The sequence below is a fragment of the Sprattus sprattus genome (genome assembly GCF_963457725.1).
Source record: "Sprattus sprattus genome assembly, chromosome: 4".
Classification (NCBI taxonomy): Eukaryota; Metazoa; Chordata; class Actinopteri; order Clupeiformes; family Clupeidae; genus Sprattus; species Sprattus sprattus.
In genome coordinates this window covers 1,011,494-1,031,606 of record NC_137923.1, presented here as the reverse complement: position 1 = coordinate 1,031,606, position 20,113 = coordinate 1,011,494, and the positions used below count along the sequence as shown (strand labels likewise).

The 20,113-nt window shown below is 41.7% G+C and overlaps 1 protein-coding gene across 1 annotated transcript; it reads right to left on the bottom strand.

Annotated features, from left to right (window-relative positions):
- Positions 1-13,527, bottom strand: LOC308364395 (myosin-7-like; the record flags this gene model as incomplete). The annotated part of the gene is made up of 37 exons (XM_080837519.1): positions 1-57; positions 1,410-1,544; positions 1,650-1,745; positions 1,868-1,972; positions 2,060-2,356; positions 2,816-3,019; positions 3,244-3,552; positions 3,656-3,780; positions 3,875-4,040; positions 4,126-4,309; positions 4,536-4,732; positions 4,922-5,040; positions 5,252-5,378; positions 5,455-5,844; positions 5,958-6,048; positions 6,136-6,281; positions 6,573-6,749; positions 6,850-7,092; positions 7,189-7,444; positions 7,558-7,694; positions 7,827-7,950; positions 8,053-8,258; positions 8,365-8,429; positions 8,556-8,865; positions 9,554-9,724; positions 9,832-9,981; positions 10,072-10,190; positions 10,275-10,413; positions 10,499-10,602; positions 10,691-10,789; positions 10,894-10,957; positions 11,210-11,302; positions 11,418-11,526; positions 12,024-12,051; positions 12,297-12,453; positions 12,539-12,682; positions 13,327-13,527. 37 exons carry the CDS (start codon positions 13,525-13,527, stop codon positions 37-39), a joined length of 5,808 nt encoding a protein of 1,935 aa, XP_080693645.1. The 3' UTR covers positions 1-36.
- Between the last annotated feature and the right edge of the window lie 6,586 nt (positions 13,528-20,113).

The following is a 20,113-nucleotide window of genomic DNA, read 5'->3' as shown; positions in this document are numbered from 1 at the left end:
GGGCACTGTAGATTCAGCAGAGGCCGTGTCGAAGCTTCACTCCTCATCGTGCCCTTTCTGGGGTCGAGGGGCAGCAGCAGAGGGAGACAAAAGAGAGAGAATCAGATTAGGTACAGCAGGGATTCCTTCTTAAAGCCTTTTGATTACATTGACTTTGAAGTGATATTTAAAACGTATTTGTCATGCCTCTCAAATATTCATTTCAAGTGCTTATCCCAGTTTATAATCAGTAATCCAAAATAGTGATGATGGTATGATGCTGATGTAACACGTTTTATTCAGATGTTGTCTTGTTGGTGGCTAATACCTTTAATGCTTGGGCCTAAATGGTGTTGGTAATATGAACTTGTTTGGTCCATCAGTTTGTACACAAACAGAATGACCAAGGCTTATAGCATGGATTGTGGAAGATTAAGATTAGTATAGTTCAGGGTTATTCTCTGTAAATATACACACAGAGGGGCATCATATATCCATCTGGAGGCAATGCAGTATGTATTTATATATAAAATTCCGGGGGGGAAAAATGCTTTTTTCTGTCAAACGTTTGTCACCGTGTTATCATAGGGAACATAAAAACAGTTTTGGGTCTGTTGTCCACCTCAATAACCCTTTGTGAACTTAGTCTCTCTTTCAGAGATGGGAATTATCAGGCCTCAGATGATCAGCCATTCCAGCACAGGGCTTATCAGTCCATTAATATCACTCAAGCTTACACTGTACCTCTATCACCAAACAGTCAAAAATGAACACAGACTCACTTGTAGCCTTGAATAGTTTCAATAAGGAAAGAACTTAAGTCCGGCGATACATTTATAGAATGTTTATGTTCATTTTATTAAGCAGGTATTAAAGAATTCCTGCTATTTGTGTAAGGTTTTCTACCGTTTTTCACCATAGAACTATTCTCCTCTATAATTTGTGGTTGCAATTTGCATTCAGTGTTCTATAGGATAACTAATCTGTATACATTACATAGGATTGCAAATGTGAGAGGGCTGAGAATGACCATTACATCGATCCTGCTGTCACATTTATGGGGCGACAGTGGTACAGGAGGTAGAGAAGTTGTTTAGTAATCAGAAGTTAACCAGAAGGTTGCTAGTTTGATTACTTTCAAAGCGTCTATGAGCAAGACACTGAATCCCTAATTGCTCCTGATGTGCAGTGTGCCTTCAGTGTAAAATGTGTATACATCCTTGTAAGTCTCTAAAAGCGTCTGCTAAATGTAATGTAAATGTCTTCATCCAGATACATTATTCTCTATAGAAGTTGTCCTGTATGAACTTTGTTCAAGGGAGGTATATTTCCATGTACCTCTCTCCAGTGTGATTAGGCCAGCTGACTTAATGTGTCAGTATAGACATAATTGTAAAAAGTAATTATGATCTTTGAACAGCTACACTGACCTTAGAGCCTATGTCCCGGCTCTTGGCACGCAGCTTGTTGACTTGAGACTCAGCGATGTCGGCTCTCTCCTCAGCCTCATCCAGCTCATGCTGAATCTTCCGGAACTTGCCCATGTTGGTGTTAGATTGTTCCTCCTTGGGGATGAAACACAGCATCAGTAATTAATTAACATGTGCTGCTGACCTGAGGAGAATATTCAAACACACAAAATGTCTGAAAGTGGATGACATGATGCTTACAGCCTCCTCTGCATTCCTCTTGTAGGCTTTGACCTTCAGCTGCAATTTGTCCACCAGATCTTGCAGTCGGGTTAGATTCTTCTTGTCCTCTTCAGTCTTTTGAAATGCGAAAGAACAAGCAGAACATTTAGAAAAGAATAAAACATATTAAATACAATATTACATATTATGATAATAAGACTTCACTAATATTCAGTCTGAAGGAAATATGAAAGGACCTGGTATGACAGCTCTTTGATGCGTCTTTCATATTTACGAATTCCTTTGATAGCTTCACCGTTCTTCTTCTGTTCAGTTTCAACCTCATTCTCCAGTTCTTTGACCTGTTCATCACAGAAGCAAATATGTAGTTATCAAGATAAGTGGCCATCTAAATGGTTTGTTCTATCATTAATTATTACTATGCTTACCCTAGCCTCCAGCTTCTGAATTTGCTTCTTGCCTCCCTTCATGGCGATTTGTTCTGCCTCATCAAGGCGGTGCTGCAGGTCCTTAATGGTCTGCTCCATGTTCTTCTTCATGCGCTCCAGGTGAGCACTGGTGTCCTGCTCCTTCTTCAGCTCCTCAGCCATCATGGCAGCATCAGTGATGGCCTTCTTGGCCTTCTCCTCAGCATTTCTGCACTCTTGAATTGCCTCTTCCACCTCAGTCTGGAGCTGGCTTGTGTCGTTCTCCAGCTTCTTCTTCTGGTTCAAAAGGCTGGTGTTCTGTAGATAATAAACTGGTTCTAAGTCAAACATAATAACCGATGCTATTGACAATGAGTCTTGTGCTTGTAATTCATCTTTTATATAATTCCACAACTAGTCTGTTTACTTTTTCATAGCAGCAGCTACTTTGTCACAGCGATACACACAGCGAACTACAACCTGAGGAGCACCACAGTCTAACTATCAATGGTAGGTCTTAAATCGAAAGAGAGAGAGAGAGAGATAAGGACTTTCATTGGGTATAAATGTGAGAGTAGCCTAAAAACCAACTTGACTCCAAACCACGGCAGGTAGGGAGAAATGGAGCCAAATCCTCTCCTGTTCGATAGGGTGAGCCAACAAATGATCCATCATGACTTTTACATTAAAACCTTACCTTGAGACTTTCAGGTGTGTCCGCCAAGGTACTGTATGTAATCTGAGTTGGATTTACGTCTGTCAGGGACCCTTCCTCACCTGTGTGTGGAGCAGCTGAACCCTCTCGCTGGTGTCCAGCAGCTCCTGCTCCGCCAGCTTGCGACCTCTCTCAGTCTGCTCCAGCGTGGCTCTCAGCTCCTCTAGTTCTGCCTGAAGCAGGTTATTACGCCTCTCTACTATAGCTATGTTCTCCTTCAGATCATCATTGCTTCTTAAAGAGTCGTCAAGCTGAAGTTGAGCATCCTGGAATGGAAATGTTTACATATTTAAGGTTAATGTTATTTATGTAGCTGATGAGAATTATCAATTAATAGAATAATAAAAGTAATTACCATGTTGGATGTCAAGTCTATATTTATACTGGCCATAATCCAACCCAGTTTTCTCTCATAGGTTGTACACTCTTACAGTACATCATATACTGGTATAGGTGTGATTTGACCCCTGTGTAGATGAATTGTGCGTACCTTCAAATGAGCCTGAACAACTCTGAGCTGTTTCTGGGACTCAGCTGCCTGCCTGTTGGCCTGACTCAGCTGGATCTCCATCTCATTGAGGTCGCCCTCCATCTTCTTCTTAACCCTGAGGGCCTCATTCCTGCTGCGAGTCTCTGCCTCCAGAGAGCTTTGAAGGGTGTCAATGGTCCTCTGAAGGTTCCTCTTTGACTGCTCCATCTCCTCATCCTTCTCAGCAAGTTTGCGCTCCATCTCAGCCTTGAACTGATTGAACTCGAGCTGGGCCCTTAGGATCTTACCCTCTTCGTGCTCAAGAGAGGCCTGTTGATTGGAAGAAATTCTACTGTCACAAGTGAAAATCAACCAAAAGCTTTCTGTACTAGTGAAGGATATTATTTAGCTCTACTCCGTTGAGTTTATTTACTTCTGCCTCCTCTAGAGCTGACTGGATTTCACTCTTCTCCTGTTCCAACTGCTTTCTTATTTTCTCCAGTTCGTGGATGCTCTTCCCTCCCAGGGCCAGTTGCTCGGTCAAATCTGAGATCTCCTCTGGGAACCACACGATACATGGCATTATTCAGACATTTGCCATCACTGTGAGTTACGAAATGTGGTTTATGGTCATCACCATTTTGCCTCTTACCTTGAAGGTTCTTGTTCTCCCTCTTCATTGTCTCCAAGTGATCCAGAGCTTCTTCATAGGAGTTCTTCAGTTTGAAGAGCTCTGTGCTCAAAGCCCTGGCCTCCTTCTGGGAGCCCTCCAGCTCTGTCTGGGACTCCTCAAACTTCTGCTTCCACTCCGCCAAGACCTAGATTTGAAATTGTGGTGTGTTTAACGTGCTGTACTCTTTATCAAACCACCTTTTTACCAACAGTCATCAGTGTTCTCTGTACCTTGTCAAAGTTCCTTTGTTTCTTGTCCAGGGCAGCAGCGGCTGCATTTCCTCTCTCTATGTCCACCATGAGATCTTCAATCTCATTCTGGAGCCTGTGTTTGGTCTTCTCCAAAGAAGAACATTTTCCATTAACAGTTTCTACAGCCTCCTCTGCATCTTGCAAGCGCTGACTTAATTTCTTCCTGGAAGGGTAAGAGAGATAATATGAAGAAAAAAAAAGTTTTGCCTAATCCAGTTTGGATGCTGTAATGTTTTCACACAAGAAGATCCCTGTTTTTATAGTAGCTTGATTAGCTAACAGACAAACCATCATAAGTTAAACATAATACCAACAAAAATCTGTCAGGAGAGGGGAGCTCTGTTACACGTGTCAGAAAGGAATTCTGGATTTCTTTTTTGAAGTCTTACTTTGCCTCCTCCAGGTCCTCAGTCCTCTGGATGGCATCAGTCTCGTACTTGGTTCTCCACTGAGCCACCTCAGAGTTAGCCTTGGACATGGACCTCTGCAGCTCAGCCTTGGCCTCCTGCTCCTCTTCATACTGCTCTCTGAGCAGGTCACAGTCATGGCGAGCAGACTGCACTGCATGAGCAAGAGCGTTCTTGGCCTGGGAGTTGTTAGATGCAGATAGGTGGTGACATTTAAAAAGAACATAACACATCAGGAGATAACAGGAGGAGGAGTAAGGAAATGTGTATTCTTCTTGATTCTTTTGAGAATGTGTGTGTGTGTGTGTGTGTGTGTGTGTGTGTGTGTGTGCAAATCAATAATGGTATTGTATAACTCTATTTCATACCTTGACTTCCTCTTCCAGTTGTCTTTTAAGATCCTCAGTTTGTTGGGTGTAGGACTGCTTGCTTCTGGTCAGCTGAGAGACCAGAGAGTCCTTTTCCTCCATCTGTCTCGTAAGCTCACCTGTTGATATTAACGCAGCATTTAGTCACAGATTAGTTTACACAAGCCTAAACAAATAAACACAAAGAACACAACAGTACTTTAACACACTGGACACGATTATCAGTACTGAACACAAACTGGACACGATTAAAAGTAACACGATTTACACTTTAATACCTAATGGTTTCTGGTGTTGGCTGAAAGGAGAAAAGGAAGTGTTTGCTGTTACCATTTTCAGCTTGCAGCTTTGCTTTATGCATGGTGAAATCATTAATACTACGTTGACCCTCCTCAAATTTAGTCTTGTATTCGTTCATTTGGTCTTCTAATGTCCTGTTGACCTTCTCCAGATTTGCCTTGAATTATGGAAAATGTATTAGTATCAGTTTATGTTCAAATGAAACCATAATGCAATGGAAAATACTCTCATACCTTATTCTTAACAACATGTTCCATGTTGGAGATCACATCATCCAGCTCCAGCCTGAGCTCACTCTTCTCCTTCTCCAGCTTCTGCTTGACTCTCTGCAGGTTGTCTATCTGCTCCCCCAGGTCAGCCACACTGTCGGCTTGTTTCTTCCTCAGGGTGGCGGACGTAGCTTCGTGGTGCAGAGTTGCCTCTTCAAGGTCTCTGCGTAGCTTGTGGAACTCGGCCTCCCTCTTCTTGTTCATCTCAATCTGGGAAGCAGTGGCTCCACCGGCCTCCTCCAGCCTCTCACTGATCTCCTCCAGCTCTCTGGCCAGGTCTGCTCTCTGTTTCTCTACTTTAGCTCTGGCAGCTCGCTCTGCCTCAAGCTCTTCCTCCAGCTCCTCTATACGAGCCTGGTAGATAATAATCATGCATAGTTCATTCCGGTCCCATCACTATAAAATTTATTTCGTTTTAAACAAATTATATAAGTATGTATGAGTATAATTTGATGCTGTTTAATGACCTGCAACTCCTTCATTTTCTTCTGGAGCTGAATGCTGATAGTTTGCTCATCTTCTATCTTCGAATTGAGCTGACTGATCTCAAAGTCCTTCCTGTAAGCACATTTAGTCAGATTACACACAATGCAGGTTTATGTTCTCTTCTGTTTGTATAGATATAAACGTAAATAGTTAATTCACTTTTTCAGGCACTCCACCAGTTGTTGTTTGTCATTTTCCAGGTCCATAACACTCTCCTGGGCCAACTTTAAGTCACCCTCCAGCTTCCTCTTGGATCGTTCCAGATCCATCCGCACCTTCTTCTCTTGTTCAAGAGAGCCCTCAAGCTAGTTGGAATAACAAAAGTATTGATATTGATGATGATAATGATTACATTTACATTTACATTTAGTCATTTAGCAGACGCTTTTGTCCAAATCGACGTACAAGGGAGAGCACAATCAAACCAAGAGCAATAAAACCTGGTGTAACAATAAATACTGCTTATTTAAAAAAGCAAAACAAATGATGAATGATCATGATGACAAAGATTCATTTCTGCATACTGTGCCTTTTAAAGGTTTTGGTTTATAATGTTAAGTTATTTACATCATGTGGTTGTCATCTGAAATACTCACATCATCCACTTGCTGCTCCAGCTTGGCTTTGGCCTTGGTGAGGTTGTTGACTTTGTCCTCCTCACTTTGCAGGTCATCTAGAGTTTGCTGATGTGCTTCTTGTAGAGCTTTCTTTTCCTTGGTCAGCTTGGCAATGATTTCATCAAGACCTGACATTTCCTCAGTTAGATTTTTCACCTGAACGTATGAAACACATTTAGTACAAATCAGAACCAGTACCAGAAAACAAAAACAAAAAACACTCGGTCCACACACACTCACTGACAGGAGAACCAACCTTGTTCTCAGTGGCATGCTTTTCTTTCTCCACTTTAGCCAAGGTGAGCTCCAGGTCATCAATGTCCTTCTTGAGCTCAGAGCACTCGTCTTCCAGCTTCCTCTTCTTTGCTGTCATATCAGAATTCATCTCCTCCTCATCCTCCAGTCTCTCGGTCATCTCTTTGATTTTGGCCTCCATTTGAATTTTATGCTTAATCAGTTGATCACACCGCTCTTCGGCATCACAAAGATTATCTTGTTCCTGAACGAATGACAGAGGTTGGTGAGTTCACCTTTAGAATCATGTAGAATTGTATTGTAATGTTGTAAAATGATTATGTCGATATTTCTTACATACCGCCTGAACTTGGAGATTGAGGTCATTCTTCTCTTGGAGAAGAGAGACCATTTTCTCTTCCAGCTCCTTCCTACGAGTTTCAGATTTTGCATAGGCCTCTTTCAATTTAAGGAATTCTTCCTTCATGGTAGCCATCTCCTTCTCAGCCTCAGCTGACCGCAGTAAGGGCTTGATCTTGAAGAAAAGCCTCATCCAAGGCCAATTCTTGACCCCCATGAAAGCACGCACATTCCACTGGATAACAAGTAATGAATCCCTGCAGAGAAAATTCAACAGGTGTCCAATAATGACCCACTGTCATTACTACTAGTCTGTAAAAGTAACATGGTATCAGTTTACCAGACAGGGTACACACTACGGAATACTAACCTGCGCTCAACAATCTTCTGGAACTCAAGTCTTGCAAGAAGCCCCCGTGATTTAGCCTGTATTCCTGTTATAATAAGTGCTAGTCGTTCATCTCTCATTTCTTCCAGTAGACCCAGCAGACCAGCCTTGAAGAACACCTAAATGATATTTAAAGGAATTACAGTTATGTGTTAATGGTTAGCTCTATCCTGTTCATGAAACATGGATCAGTTGGGTTCACTTGAGTGCATTCTGTACTGCTACTGTATATGTTATGATCGTGTTTTTACCTTTGTGTGCCCAAACTTGTACTGATTGTGGTCAATATCAAGAGATCCGAGTAATTTCTCTGCCCCCTTTTTGCTGTCAATAAACTGTCCGTCTGGAATTGCTGCTGGGTTCAGGATACGATATCTATAAAATTTAAATAATAAAAGCAATGATTATAATCTGAGATTTTATCTCTGATGCATAAGAGCTCCAGCTCTCCACTTGAGAAAAGGTGTTCATTGTCACCTCTGTTTGAAGTCCCCGTAGAGAATCCTGTTGGGGAAGCCCTTTCTGCAGATCCTGATGCCTTCCAGCACACCGTTACAGCGCAGCTGGTGCATCACCAGAGGGTTGTCCATCGCCCCAGGAGTCTTGGTCTCATTGGGGATGAGGCAGCGCACAAAGTGGGGGTGAGTGGACCTCAAGTTCGTCATCAACTTGTTTAAGTTTTCCTGTAACGAGTGACAGTCAATGTCAACAGAGTCTATTGCCACATTTGAAAAGGGAGGAAATTATATTACAATTGCGACCAAATAAATGTATAGTTTAGATACTTACCCTATGCAAAGCAGACACTGTTTGGAAAGAGGAGCCCTTCTTCTTCGCACCTTTGCCCTTTGCATCTGAAAAACAAACAAAGCAAACATTAACTGAAAAAAGAGAAGACAAAACAATCTAAACAAAAAAGAAAACATATTCCATGTATTCTTCTAAAGTTTGGACTAAGTTCACTACACTTTGATCATTACCTGCATCTGCACCAGCGTAGTTTGCAAAGAGCACTCCGAGGAGTTTGAGGGTGGACTTTTGGTAAAGTCCAACAACCGTCTCATTCAGAGGGTCCTTGTTCTTCACCAACCAGTTGTTAATGTTGTAGTCCACACAGCCAGCATAGTGAACCAGGGAGAAATGGGCCTCTGGTTTGCCTTTCACAACTCTTGGTTTCTGGAAGTTGTTGGACTTCCCCAGATGATTGTCATAAAGCTTTTCTTTAAATGTGGCATCACTGGCTTTAGGGAACATGCACTCCTCTTCAAGGATGGACATGATACCCATAGGCTGAAAAGAAAAGAGCATGTTTATGTTAGTTATGGTGAGGGGGATTGGACTGAGTATGTATAATTGATTATGCGGTATATGAAGATCCCAAAACCGGGTATGTCATATAGAGATGTGCAACTTAAAGGAAAAGTTTGAGATTGTTTGACCTGGACCCTTAATGATCGAAAGGGACACTTAACAATCAAAATCGGTCCAGTATTAAGTCAGAACGCTAAAACCAGCCACCGCAAAATGGCTATACAATGGACTCCTAACAGGCAAGCCCCTGCCTCAAGTAAACCGCTTGTTTTAAGGCTCATAAATGTTATAATAAGTGTCTGACAACATGGCAAGGATCCCTACAGAGATACAGAGTTTATCTCAGTTACTATAAAGAAACTGTAGAAAATGACTGTTTCTACTGTCAGTGGTTTACTTTTCTCTAGTTCCAGTCTGTGATGTAGCACCCCACTCAGGGCCTGTAGTTGATAATTGCAGTGGGTGGCTGTTTCCTAATGTTTAGAAAAGGAAAAGTAATCGACTACAGACACGGAGTGGTTTGAGCCCAGAAGAATAGACAGATAAAACAATGATGGTACATGCAGTGACCTATTGTAAAACTTTGAACCCAAAAATATTTAAAAAAAAAAAAAAGTTTTCGTTTAGGTGTAGAGCTTTATGAACATTTCCTGAAGTCGACACAAACCTTTTCAATGAGGTCAATACAAGCTTGCAAGTCCATTCCGAAATCTATGAATGTCCACTCGATGCCTTCTTTCTTATACTCTTCTTGCTCCAGCACAAACATGTGATGATTGAAAAACTGTTGCAGTTTCTCATTAGTGAAGTTGATGCATAGCTGCTCAAAAGTGTTATACTGTAACAGAAATAGCTTGGTTAGTTTTAGAAATCTGGATGCTAATGAAAAGAGACATCTACATGACATTTTTAAGACTGAATGGGTATTCTTATAAACACACTCACATCGAAGATCTCAAAACCAGCAATGTCCAGCACTCCTATGAAATACTGACGAGGTTGTCTGGTGTCCAAGGACTGGTTGATTCTCACCACCATCCAGAGGAACATCTTCTCATACACTGACTTAGCCAGTGCCCCCATGGCGTAGTACACCTGGACAAAAGGGAGTTTGGGTGTGTTGTTGTTTAGGTAAACATTCCCTGAAGTTTATGGTCATCATTCATTTAATGTCATTCTTCTCACCTGTTGGACACTCTGCCCTTTGGTGACCCACTCATTTCCTACTTTGACCCTTGGGTGACACAGACCCTTGATGAGGTCAGCAGAGTTCAGGCCCATCAGGTATGCTGATTTGTCAGCAACTGCGGAAATTGAAAGGAAACAGATCGTGAGCCTCTAGAAAGACCCTGTGAGCTCATCTGTACCGGTCAGTGAATCAAACTCACTCTCAGTGCCGTCGGCCTCTGCCTGCTCCTCCCGCTGCTTCTGCTTGAACCTCATGTTGCCGTAGTGCATTATGGCTCCAGTCAGCTTGTAGATGCTGTTCTTCTCTTCCACAGTGAAGCCCAGGACATCAAAAGCTTCCTGTAAGGAAATACACCATTATTGGTCTTGTTTCAAACTGTCTCATTTGACCCTCTGTAGGTTTAGTTAAAGTATGTTTTCTCACATCAGTGGCCATGAGCTCGTCAGCGTCATTGATGGAGGCTACGGTCGTCTCTCCTTGGGAGATGAAGGCGTAGTCATAGGGGTTGTTGGTGATGAGCAGCATTTCTATCGAAGAATAGAAAGGAGTCAGACCGCTCTAATGTTATTTTCGAATCCGTTTAAAGTAATAAAGCATCCATCAATGAGGTCTCACCCAAGAGTTCAGGCTTCTTTTGAGACAAGATCTGGTAGAAAATGTGGTAGTCTCTCTCAGCTTTCAGCTGAAAGGTGACACGGGACTTCTCCAGCAAGTCTGGAAAGGTGTTTAAAAAAAACAAAAGGAGTTCTCCAGACAGAAGAAAAACAATATTTGTAAAAAAAAAACATTATTGCTTTACTATTGTAATGGCACCTTACAGGTCTCAATATCAGCAGAAGCTAGCTTTCCATTGGCAGCAAAATGAATTCGGATGAATTTGCCCTGAAAGCAGATAAGAGGGAAAAAAACTTTTCAAAACAAAAGCATTGATACTTTTAAGTACATACGTGTTTAGTCAAACTGAATTTTATCAGTTCTCATATAATAAGCTGTATATATACAGTATAGTATATGCAAATATTTTTTGTAGGAATCCACAACATTGTCAAACATGTTTTAACCGTCGTTATAGAAATCTAAACTTAAATGCCCTGTTTATTGGCATTCTCTGTCAACTGATGGGCATTCACTTACAAATCTTGAGGAGTTGTCATTTCTGATAGTTTTGGCATTGCCAAAGGCCTCAAGAGCAGGATTAGCCTGGATGATTTGATCCTCCAGGGTTCCCTGTAATAAGATGTCAAAGATGTATTTATATTTAGCCAGAGGTGTAATGTGGCCCGGATTTCACCCATATATCTTGAAAAAAAAACTAAAAAATATATATATATACAGTATATACCTTTTTCTCAGAGCCATCCTTCTTTGAAGAGGGTCCAGCTGCAGCAATGCTGGCAAAGTACTGAATTACTCTCTTTGTGTTGACAGTCTTCCCAGCACCAGATTCTCCCCTGAGGTCAGCGAGACACGTTTATTCTCATTACAAGACATATTACTTCATCTTTACTCCTCTCAACGTCACTCCCAGACACATTTTTGGTGTAGCCTCCTGAGAACCAACCCCCACACTTGTGTCCTCTGTAGTTGACATTTGTTTTGTCATGCATACCCTCTTACTCTTTTGAACTATTATGTTATGTTTGCTTGGTTTCCAGGAGGATATTGATGCAGAACACATTTCTTTTAAATTTTAGTTGACCAACAAGTCAATTAAAAGTTATTAGAATGTAATCGTGTATGTCATGTGTATCAGGACATATCATGTATGTGTTATCACAAGCTTCAAAATGCATTTTGTAGCATGTTATCATACCAATTTTGCTACTTAAATGACAGATTATTTGAGTTAAAATAATTAGCTCTATCACTCGATGTGTTAATCTGTGTTACAGCTGATGTTTATTAAACATAGATACTCTAAATTATTGACTCATAGTGCCTTACTCACGTGATAAGAACAGACTGATTCTCCCTGTCTGTAAGGGAATGACATAGGACACAGTTATTATGCGAGGTACAACGGAGGTGTCCCCAAAAAAAGGGGTTCCCACTGGTTATAGGGTGTGATGTCACTGTGGGATGCCTGTTGTGGTCTACACTGAGACTTATGTATTTTTCAACTAATGCTGGAAATTTTTTTGTAAATAATCTCCATCAACTATCATGTTTAACACGTCGTATATCCTCTATCTTAATTGTATTTGTTTGTTGAGGAAGTTACCTGCCAACATATACTGGTAAGCATTGTCAGAGATGGAGAAGATATGAGGAGGAGCTTCTTGCCTCTTCTTGCCTCTGTAGGCATTAACCACTTCCTGGTCGTACACTGGCAGCCACTTATAGGGGTTGACAGTCACACAGAAAAGCCCAGAGTAGGTCTGTAGAGGAAGGAGAAAGAGGTTAGAAATGGTTCATATTGCAGTCCCAATACTCTCTAAGGCTGCATGACTTAAGTGTACTCACGTAGATCATCCATGCTGCGTAACGCTCTTTGAGGTTAAACAGCACAGCAGGCTCATGAAGGAAGGTGAACATCACCATGTCTTCAATTTTATCAAACTTTGGCGGGTTCTGAGGAAGGACGTCTGCATCCTTCACCACTACACACTGTTGGAAAGGTACAGTGGTTACAGGCGTGTTAACACACAGATGAAGCCGCACTGCCAAACTGTTTTTCAAATGTCATCGTGACCAGTGAAACACTGCTCTGCTTAAAGGCACCCAGTGCAACTTTATAGGCTTGAGACTCGAAAAATAAACATTCAATTTCTAGTCTTTTTTACACGTAGTAAGTTTCCATACCATTACATATCGACATTCAAGGAGCAAAGATGAGACGTCGTTGTGTGGTGAGAACTGATAGAAAATCGTAAGCAACAACAATCGCCGGTGGGGAGAGGCCATTTTTCCATTGACTGGAATCCTGCTTTATTTATTGGTGGCACCAATAAATAAAGGGCTACGCTCTCGCGGCTAGTTTTAGCGCTCTTTTTAACGCCCAAAGTATCAAATAATGATGCAAATGTGCTAATATGGTGAAGTAAATGTCAATATCATAAAGATTGTCTTATCCAGAATATTTCCATGTTGATGCCCTAATGTTGCACTGGGTGCCTTTAAGTACTTTATGTGGTACAGGTGCCTTAACTTGGGTACTGGAATCAATTGTAATCATTGTATTGTTGTTTAACCAGTGTTTTGTGTTCCGTAGTTTGGACTGTTTCATTCACTGCCTTGGGGAGTAAACCTACCTTTCCCTTTGCAGTTTCGACAGTGACTTTGTCACCATCTCTGCTGACGATGGAACCCTTGACGTACTCCTCATCAGGGTCGGCCACAAAGCACGCCTTCTTCATGTCGAAGGGGCGCGTTTGTGCCTCCAGGCGCTCGAGGTCCGACTTCCTCAAGAATGGAGCTGCTCCCCCAAACTCCTTCATGGCGAGGTCTCCCATCTCCGACATGCTGTATGCTGGCCTGGACTGGCAACCTGAATCTGTACAACTAAAACAGATCGGCATTGTTTGTAAACACAGCTCAAGGATTACCAGAGGTAGGGTGATTCAACTCTTTAAAGCCAGTTCCACCCATGGCAGTCCTGGTACTTCCCGCTAATCCAGGTTGGACTGATGCCCTCTGCCACTTCAGGGCAGCAGCAGAGAGACTCACTCTTTTTTGTAAATTAGACGTTGAAGTACCCCGTCATAATGATACAGTGTGTTGAGATTAATTCCATACATCCTGCACTTGTTTCCATTATGTAGTATCATCAATGATATTAATAATCTATATTTATAATTCAGTTACACTATGTTGTTCTCCTGTGTTGTCGTTTGCACAATTTTTTGTTCATTCTGATACACAGGACACATTGAAAATCATGCTGATCCAAAGTATTGTATATATTACACACCATATTAAGATCATATTCATCTGTATACATTTATATATTTTTGTATTGCTTTTGGACAGAAATGTGAATTCAACTTTGATGATTATTGTCTATTGTCTATAGCACTATTGTCTGTTATTTCTTAAGCAGAACTCAAATAAACTCTTGCCACATGACACTGTAATCCATTGTTGTCCTCACATGAGCAGAACATAACAATTCAGAGAAGAGATCTTACCTTATACTGTGTACCCAAGCAGAGAGGAGTGGTGCTTCGCTTGCGCTATGAAGGGAAAATAAAAGTCACTATGGCTCTGTTACACTTTGAAACCATGTACATCCATGGCTGAATGTATGACTTTGACATGAGCAGTGTAGCATCCTCAGAACCTTTTCAGGGTGCTCTTCCTTAAAATGTTTCCCAAAGATAATAAAACATACCCCTTATAAAATAAATCTAACTAAACAACCAGAGGGTTCTTCCTCACATCTTACCTTCAGATAATGTGATGGCCATCCGTTATCGTGACCATCGTTCCTCCTTATAAAGGAAATCCCTCTTCCAAATTCGGCCATGGCATGTCAGTTGTCAGGAATGTTATTGTGTCTGAGTTGGGTTGGGGTACCAGAAGGGTGCGGGTGGGCATTAGTCACAAAGAACAGTAAAACAAATGACATGGGGATCAGATTTCTTCCTGCTCCATATAAGACTCCCCTTCCAGAGAAGTGAGGTAGTGGACCATCTCGTCTACACTGATGCCGTCATGTTTCATGTGAAATGCTAATTAAGAGGACCAGTAAGGCTTAATTCCCCATATTCACTCCATTATGAGTTTAATGGAGGTATATTGGGAGGGTACTTTGATGGGGGTCAGGGGGAAAGAATGTAATGGCACAAACTGCAAGGCCATGGTAGTGTTACCATGTCATCTCAAATTCAATAATTCTAACATTTAGAACATTGCATTAAAACAGCTATGAAATTATAAATGAATTTGTGTTCAATATTTTGCAAGTTGATCTTTTTGAAGTTGGTCTTTTATTATGGATATACACCATTTGAATTGTGTTACGCTAATCCGTGAGGATAAAATTCCCTATTGACAAATCAAATGATTTGTACCATGTACTTTTCTATGTCTGCTGGTGGTGTTTATACACATGCTGGATTCCAGAGAAGTGATCTGAATGAAGAGCACACCCTTGTGGGGTGTCAATTACCCACAGAGCTTAACAGCAGCTAATGTGCAACATTGGTAACATATTGTGTTTTGTGGTAATAGGCCCCAACTTTACAGGAGCTGTGTGTGTCAGCAGCTATATAAAGAACATGCAGTCTGGGAGATTAACCGGGTGGCAAATGTCAGGCACCACAGACAGAGCTCTGTCACAGGTGACGCGCTTTAAAAGATGATGATGATGATAATAAAGAGCGACCCCCCCTCCCTATACCCAATGCCGGCAAGCCAAAGTTAAGCCAAGTACACTCTGCTGCTGCTGCTGCAAGAGCAAGTGAAAGCCCTTGCTGCCCGCCCAGACCCAGCCTTGTTGACATGGCTTTGTTTCTTTGAGTACAAAGATAACCCTGTTAAATTCCTGCTGAGTGCCTCACAGTGATTGAGAAGGACAGCTTGCGCCAGGCGGTCGGGCTTTTATACCTCTCCTAGTGTCTGTGTGTGGGATGAACTCTAGCCCTGGACCTGGCCCGTGAAAGATTGACCTTCACATAAATAAAGTGTTAGTGACATTTATGCGGTCCTACGCATCAATATTTTATGTAACATTTAAAATTCTGCGCATGGTGTGGAGTCAGCGGTTTGGCTCTACAGGTCAGAAGTCTCCAGCATGTCTACTCTGTGTGACACTGGGTTGCTATGCTTAGAATGTCATCCATCACCACCTGGTGACAGACACACATCACTCTCCTCAGCTCAGAAGTCATTGTTGATTCAACTGGCAAATTGTCCGAATGCCTCTTCTCTCACAGCTGGCCACACAATAAGGTGGCCATTTCGAATGATCAATATAGAATGTTAAAACATCAAAATATATAAAAAGCACTTGTGTGTACAGTGAAAACGTGATGTTGACCACTTCTTGTGTTTAAGCATAATGAGATCATCTGGAGATAAGAAGATGTTCGTAACTTAGTGAGGTCTGATAACCAACTAGTTCAAATGTAACTAATAGAAGTTACGTTGACTAAAGAAACCAGCTTTGGGAAGTCAGGGAGTCACCAGCAGCCGAGAGGTCATGAGATAAATGAGTAGTTAAGTACCTGTGATGAGTGGCAAGACTCTTTCCATACTGATAGACATCACCATGCCTCCCACAGCCTCTGCATTATCTAGAGAGTGCTTAAGTGGTCAATGGAAGTGAGAAATGCCAACCCAAGGCGGAAGAACTGTCTAAGATAACAGGAATCTCATCACATTGGCAGAAGCCAGATGTTACACGAGTGGTGGTTCTGTGGAACGTGACTGCAGAGCATAGACTAAAGTATGGATATGCTAGACTTCTAAATACGGTTTAAGCTTTCTCCTCCAATCAACTGGTCTCAGGGGGGCTCATGTACGGAGTCCCTTAATGTAACTGTGGAGCTCATCACGTTAATGGCAGCTGTCATTAGGGCATTCTGTTCTTCTCTGAATTGACTGTTGAGAGCTCATAGCTGCCTATACCCTCCGGTTATTGCTACGTTCCCTGGAAACGATTTATAAATGTCCTTTATAAGGTATATATCAACTATAATTTTTAAAAATAGCTATTTTTGAAAATACTATCAAAGATACATGTAATCAGCTGCATTGCAGTCCCTGATAAAAGCTTTCAAAGGTGAGTTTTGGTGAGTGCTGCACGGATAAAACGTTCTTAGAGTCCAACTGACAAACATGACATTGTCTGAACATATACATGGCTCAACAAACAGGTCTATCAGGGACCCTGTAGGAGCCTTAGCTTTTCCTGACATGATTTAGCACCTGACAGATGCAGGTCTCTCATTTGAATCGTCCACCCGTCTCCTTCCTCTCCAGCAGCGGGTCCAGGCTTAGTCCGTCTCCAGACACGCGAGATAGACTCTGAGGCCTGACTTAGTCCGTCTCCAGACCCGGAGATAAACTCTGAGGCCTGATGAACAGGACGCTCCCTCTGAGGGAGAGTACTCCAGGACAGCCACACTGCTGGCAGAGCAGAGAGGGCACTCAGAGGTAAGGGCTCTTGCCTGTTCATGTTCTCTCCATTATTAATGATGGAAAAAATAGACTGAATGCAATCTGAAGTTCAGAAATGATGCACCTACAACTATTTGTTGAACCTAAAGATGGGTTTTATTTAATATTGTGTCTGTATGGAGAGATGGATAGTTGAATTTGTATAGTTCATATGCCTATATTATTTGATTTTCAGTCAAATATGTCTTTACATCACAAACGTTGTCTTAATCTCTTGATATTTGATTGTGATGTGTAGATTTGAAGGATTTTAAATGTTTACTATAATTTAGAGGATTTCTACAGTTTTTTTTGTGAGGTATGATTAAATGAGATACCATTATGTATCTGCTTTTTTTTGTCTGTCCTTTGAATCTCTATATGAAGTATATTTACTCAAATCTGTCATAATGGAAACCTGTTTGATTGGCACAGAGGGCTTATCCCAGCTGCCAGACATGATAGCCTTATTAGGACCTCCTGACCATGACGCCCTGAATTATTCCTTTTCCATGCACTCTATTTTGAGAAGCATGCATTTGTTTTATCGCTCTATTTTTAACTATCATTACCTCTTCTTCAAGTACTCACAATCCCCCTTAATCCTCCCATTTCAGTCCATTTGTTTTCCTGTGCATTGCCACACACAGACACAGACACACACAGGCACACACAGGCACACACAGACACACACAGACACACACACACAGACACACACACACAGACACACACACACACACACACACACACACACACAGTATCTACGCCATAATGAATGATCATAGCTGAAATCTCTGCTCTCTCTACTCTCTGCTTTTGATGGTATTGATGCAGTGGGGAAAGTTGTATGGTGAAATAACATCTTTAACATTGGAACACTGTTACTGACTGCTAACTGACTGCTTTTTTGCATTTATCAAAAAAAAACATTGTTGTGTAACTCAGGTATGCCTGAATGTGGCCAATATCTGGTTGGCTCATTACATTTGTCTATTAGGTACTTACATCAGCAAAGATTTGAACACTGAAGAAAAGTATTGATTGAACACAGTCTCTGTGATGCCTGTGCATACACAACAACATAACAAGAAAATGTGATGGAGGTTAAAGAACCCCTATAGAAAGATAGATGCATATTGGTCTACATCTATTACATAGATAGATGGATCTTACCTGACTCTTGGTTGGATGTGGATTCTTGACACCATCCTTTACCCCATCATTTAGATATTTTACTATAACTAATAGCCGCATTACTAACAGCAGCTTCTAACCAGCTTTGCTAGGAAACTGTTAGGACATTTAGTGCAGGCCTATGACACAAGATCAGACACAAGAGTCAGTTTGCTGGAGGTGAATTTTATTCCACACAGATATAAGAGGACCGTGGTTTTAAAGGGAGGCTTCTACTGCACTCGGCAGGGGAGATTCTTCAGAGATGGTGTAGAGCTTCACTCTTCATCAAACCCTTTCTGTTGCGGAAAGGCAAAACAAAAAAAAAATAGAATATAACAAACATTTTAATTTTGAAGCTGTGAAAGTTCTTCACATTCATCTGTTGTGTTTTATCCCACTTGTCTCCATCTGCCATTAAGCCAGCATTTCATTTTAACGCAAAAAAAACCACAACATCCAAACTCCTAACCTACTGCCTGTGCACACTGGTCAGTAACACTTTAAGCCATTCTCATGTCCATTCGGGGATTCTCTTGGTACATGTCCTGTATGTTCAACCTGTCCAAAATCACTCTTACTCAAGCAGTATACAATGTTTAGAATGGTAATCATTTCTATTCTCAACGCCATGAACAAACCTTAGAGCCCACATCCCTGCTCTTAGCACGCAGCTTGTTGACTTGAGTCTCAGCGATGTCGGCTCTCTCTGAGGCCTCATCCAGCTCATGCTGCATTTTGCGGAACTTGCCAAGATGTACGTTAGCCTGTTCCTCCTGTATATCAGATACACACGTTTAAGCATTGCTCTTAAATCACTGTGGCAAATTCAACAGAGTTTGAGTGAAGGTTTTTACGTACAGCCTCCTCTGCAGATCTCTTGTAAGACTTGACCTTCAGCTGAAGTTTGTCTACCAGGTCTTGCAGACGGGCCAGGTTCTTCTTGTCCTCCTCAGTCTACATATCACATAACATGGAGTCACCATTTCAGTAATTTTGATTTAGTCTACCTAATTCAAAATTACACGGCAAGAATATGTACTTGGTAAAGGCTGTTTTACCTGGTAGGTGAGCTCTTTGATGCGGCGTTCATATTTACGGATACCCTTCACAGTCTCGGTGCCTCTCTTTTGCTCGTTCTCTACCTCAATCTCCAGTTCTCTCACCTGTGAAGTGAAACAATTTTCCAATGATCTCTCTTGATGTGATTTGGATGTACTCGCATATTCAGCAGGAATAAGCATAACTGTAGAAGTATTCTTTTTCTATGGTAAAGGTCTGTATTTAACAGACGACAAAGGCATCCTGCAGCGGCTGGAAATTGAACCTCTTAGAGGGTGACGCTAACTACCACCTACACCTTTTTGTGAGGACAAAATAAATCATGGACATAAAATACCTTTTAGTTAACACTTACCCTAGCCTCCATCTTCTGAATTTGCTTCTTGCCTCCCTTCATGGCGATTTGTTCTGCCTCATCAAGGCGGTGCTGCAGGTCCTTAATGGTCTGCTCCATGTTCTTCTTCATGCGCTCCAGGTGAGCACTGGTGTCCTGCTCCTTCTTCAGCTCCTCAGCCATCATGGCAGCATCAGTGATGGCCTTCTTGGCCTTCTCCTCAGCATTTCTGCACTCCTGAATTGAATCCTCTACCTCACCCTGAAGTTGAGTTATGTCACTGTCCAGCTTCTTCTTCTGGTTCAGGAGACTGGTGTTCTGTAGGCAGAGAAAGCAGCATCAGTAAGAAGTAGAGGATGATCATGCAA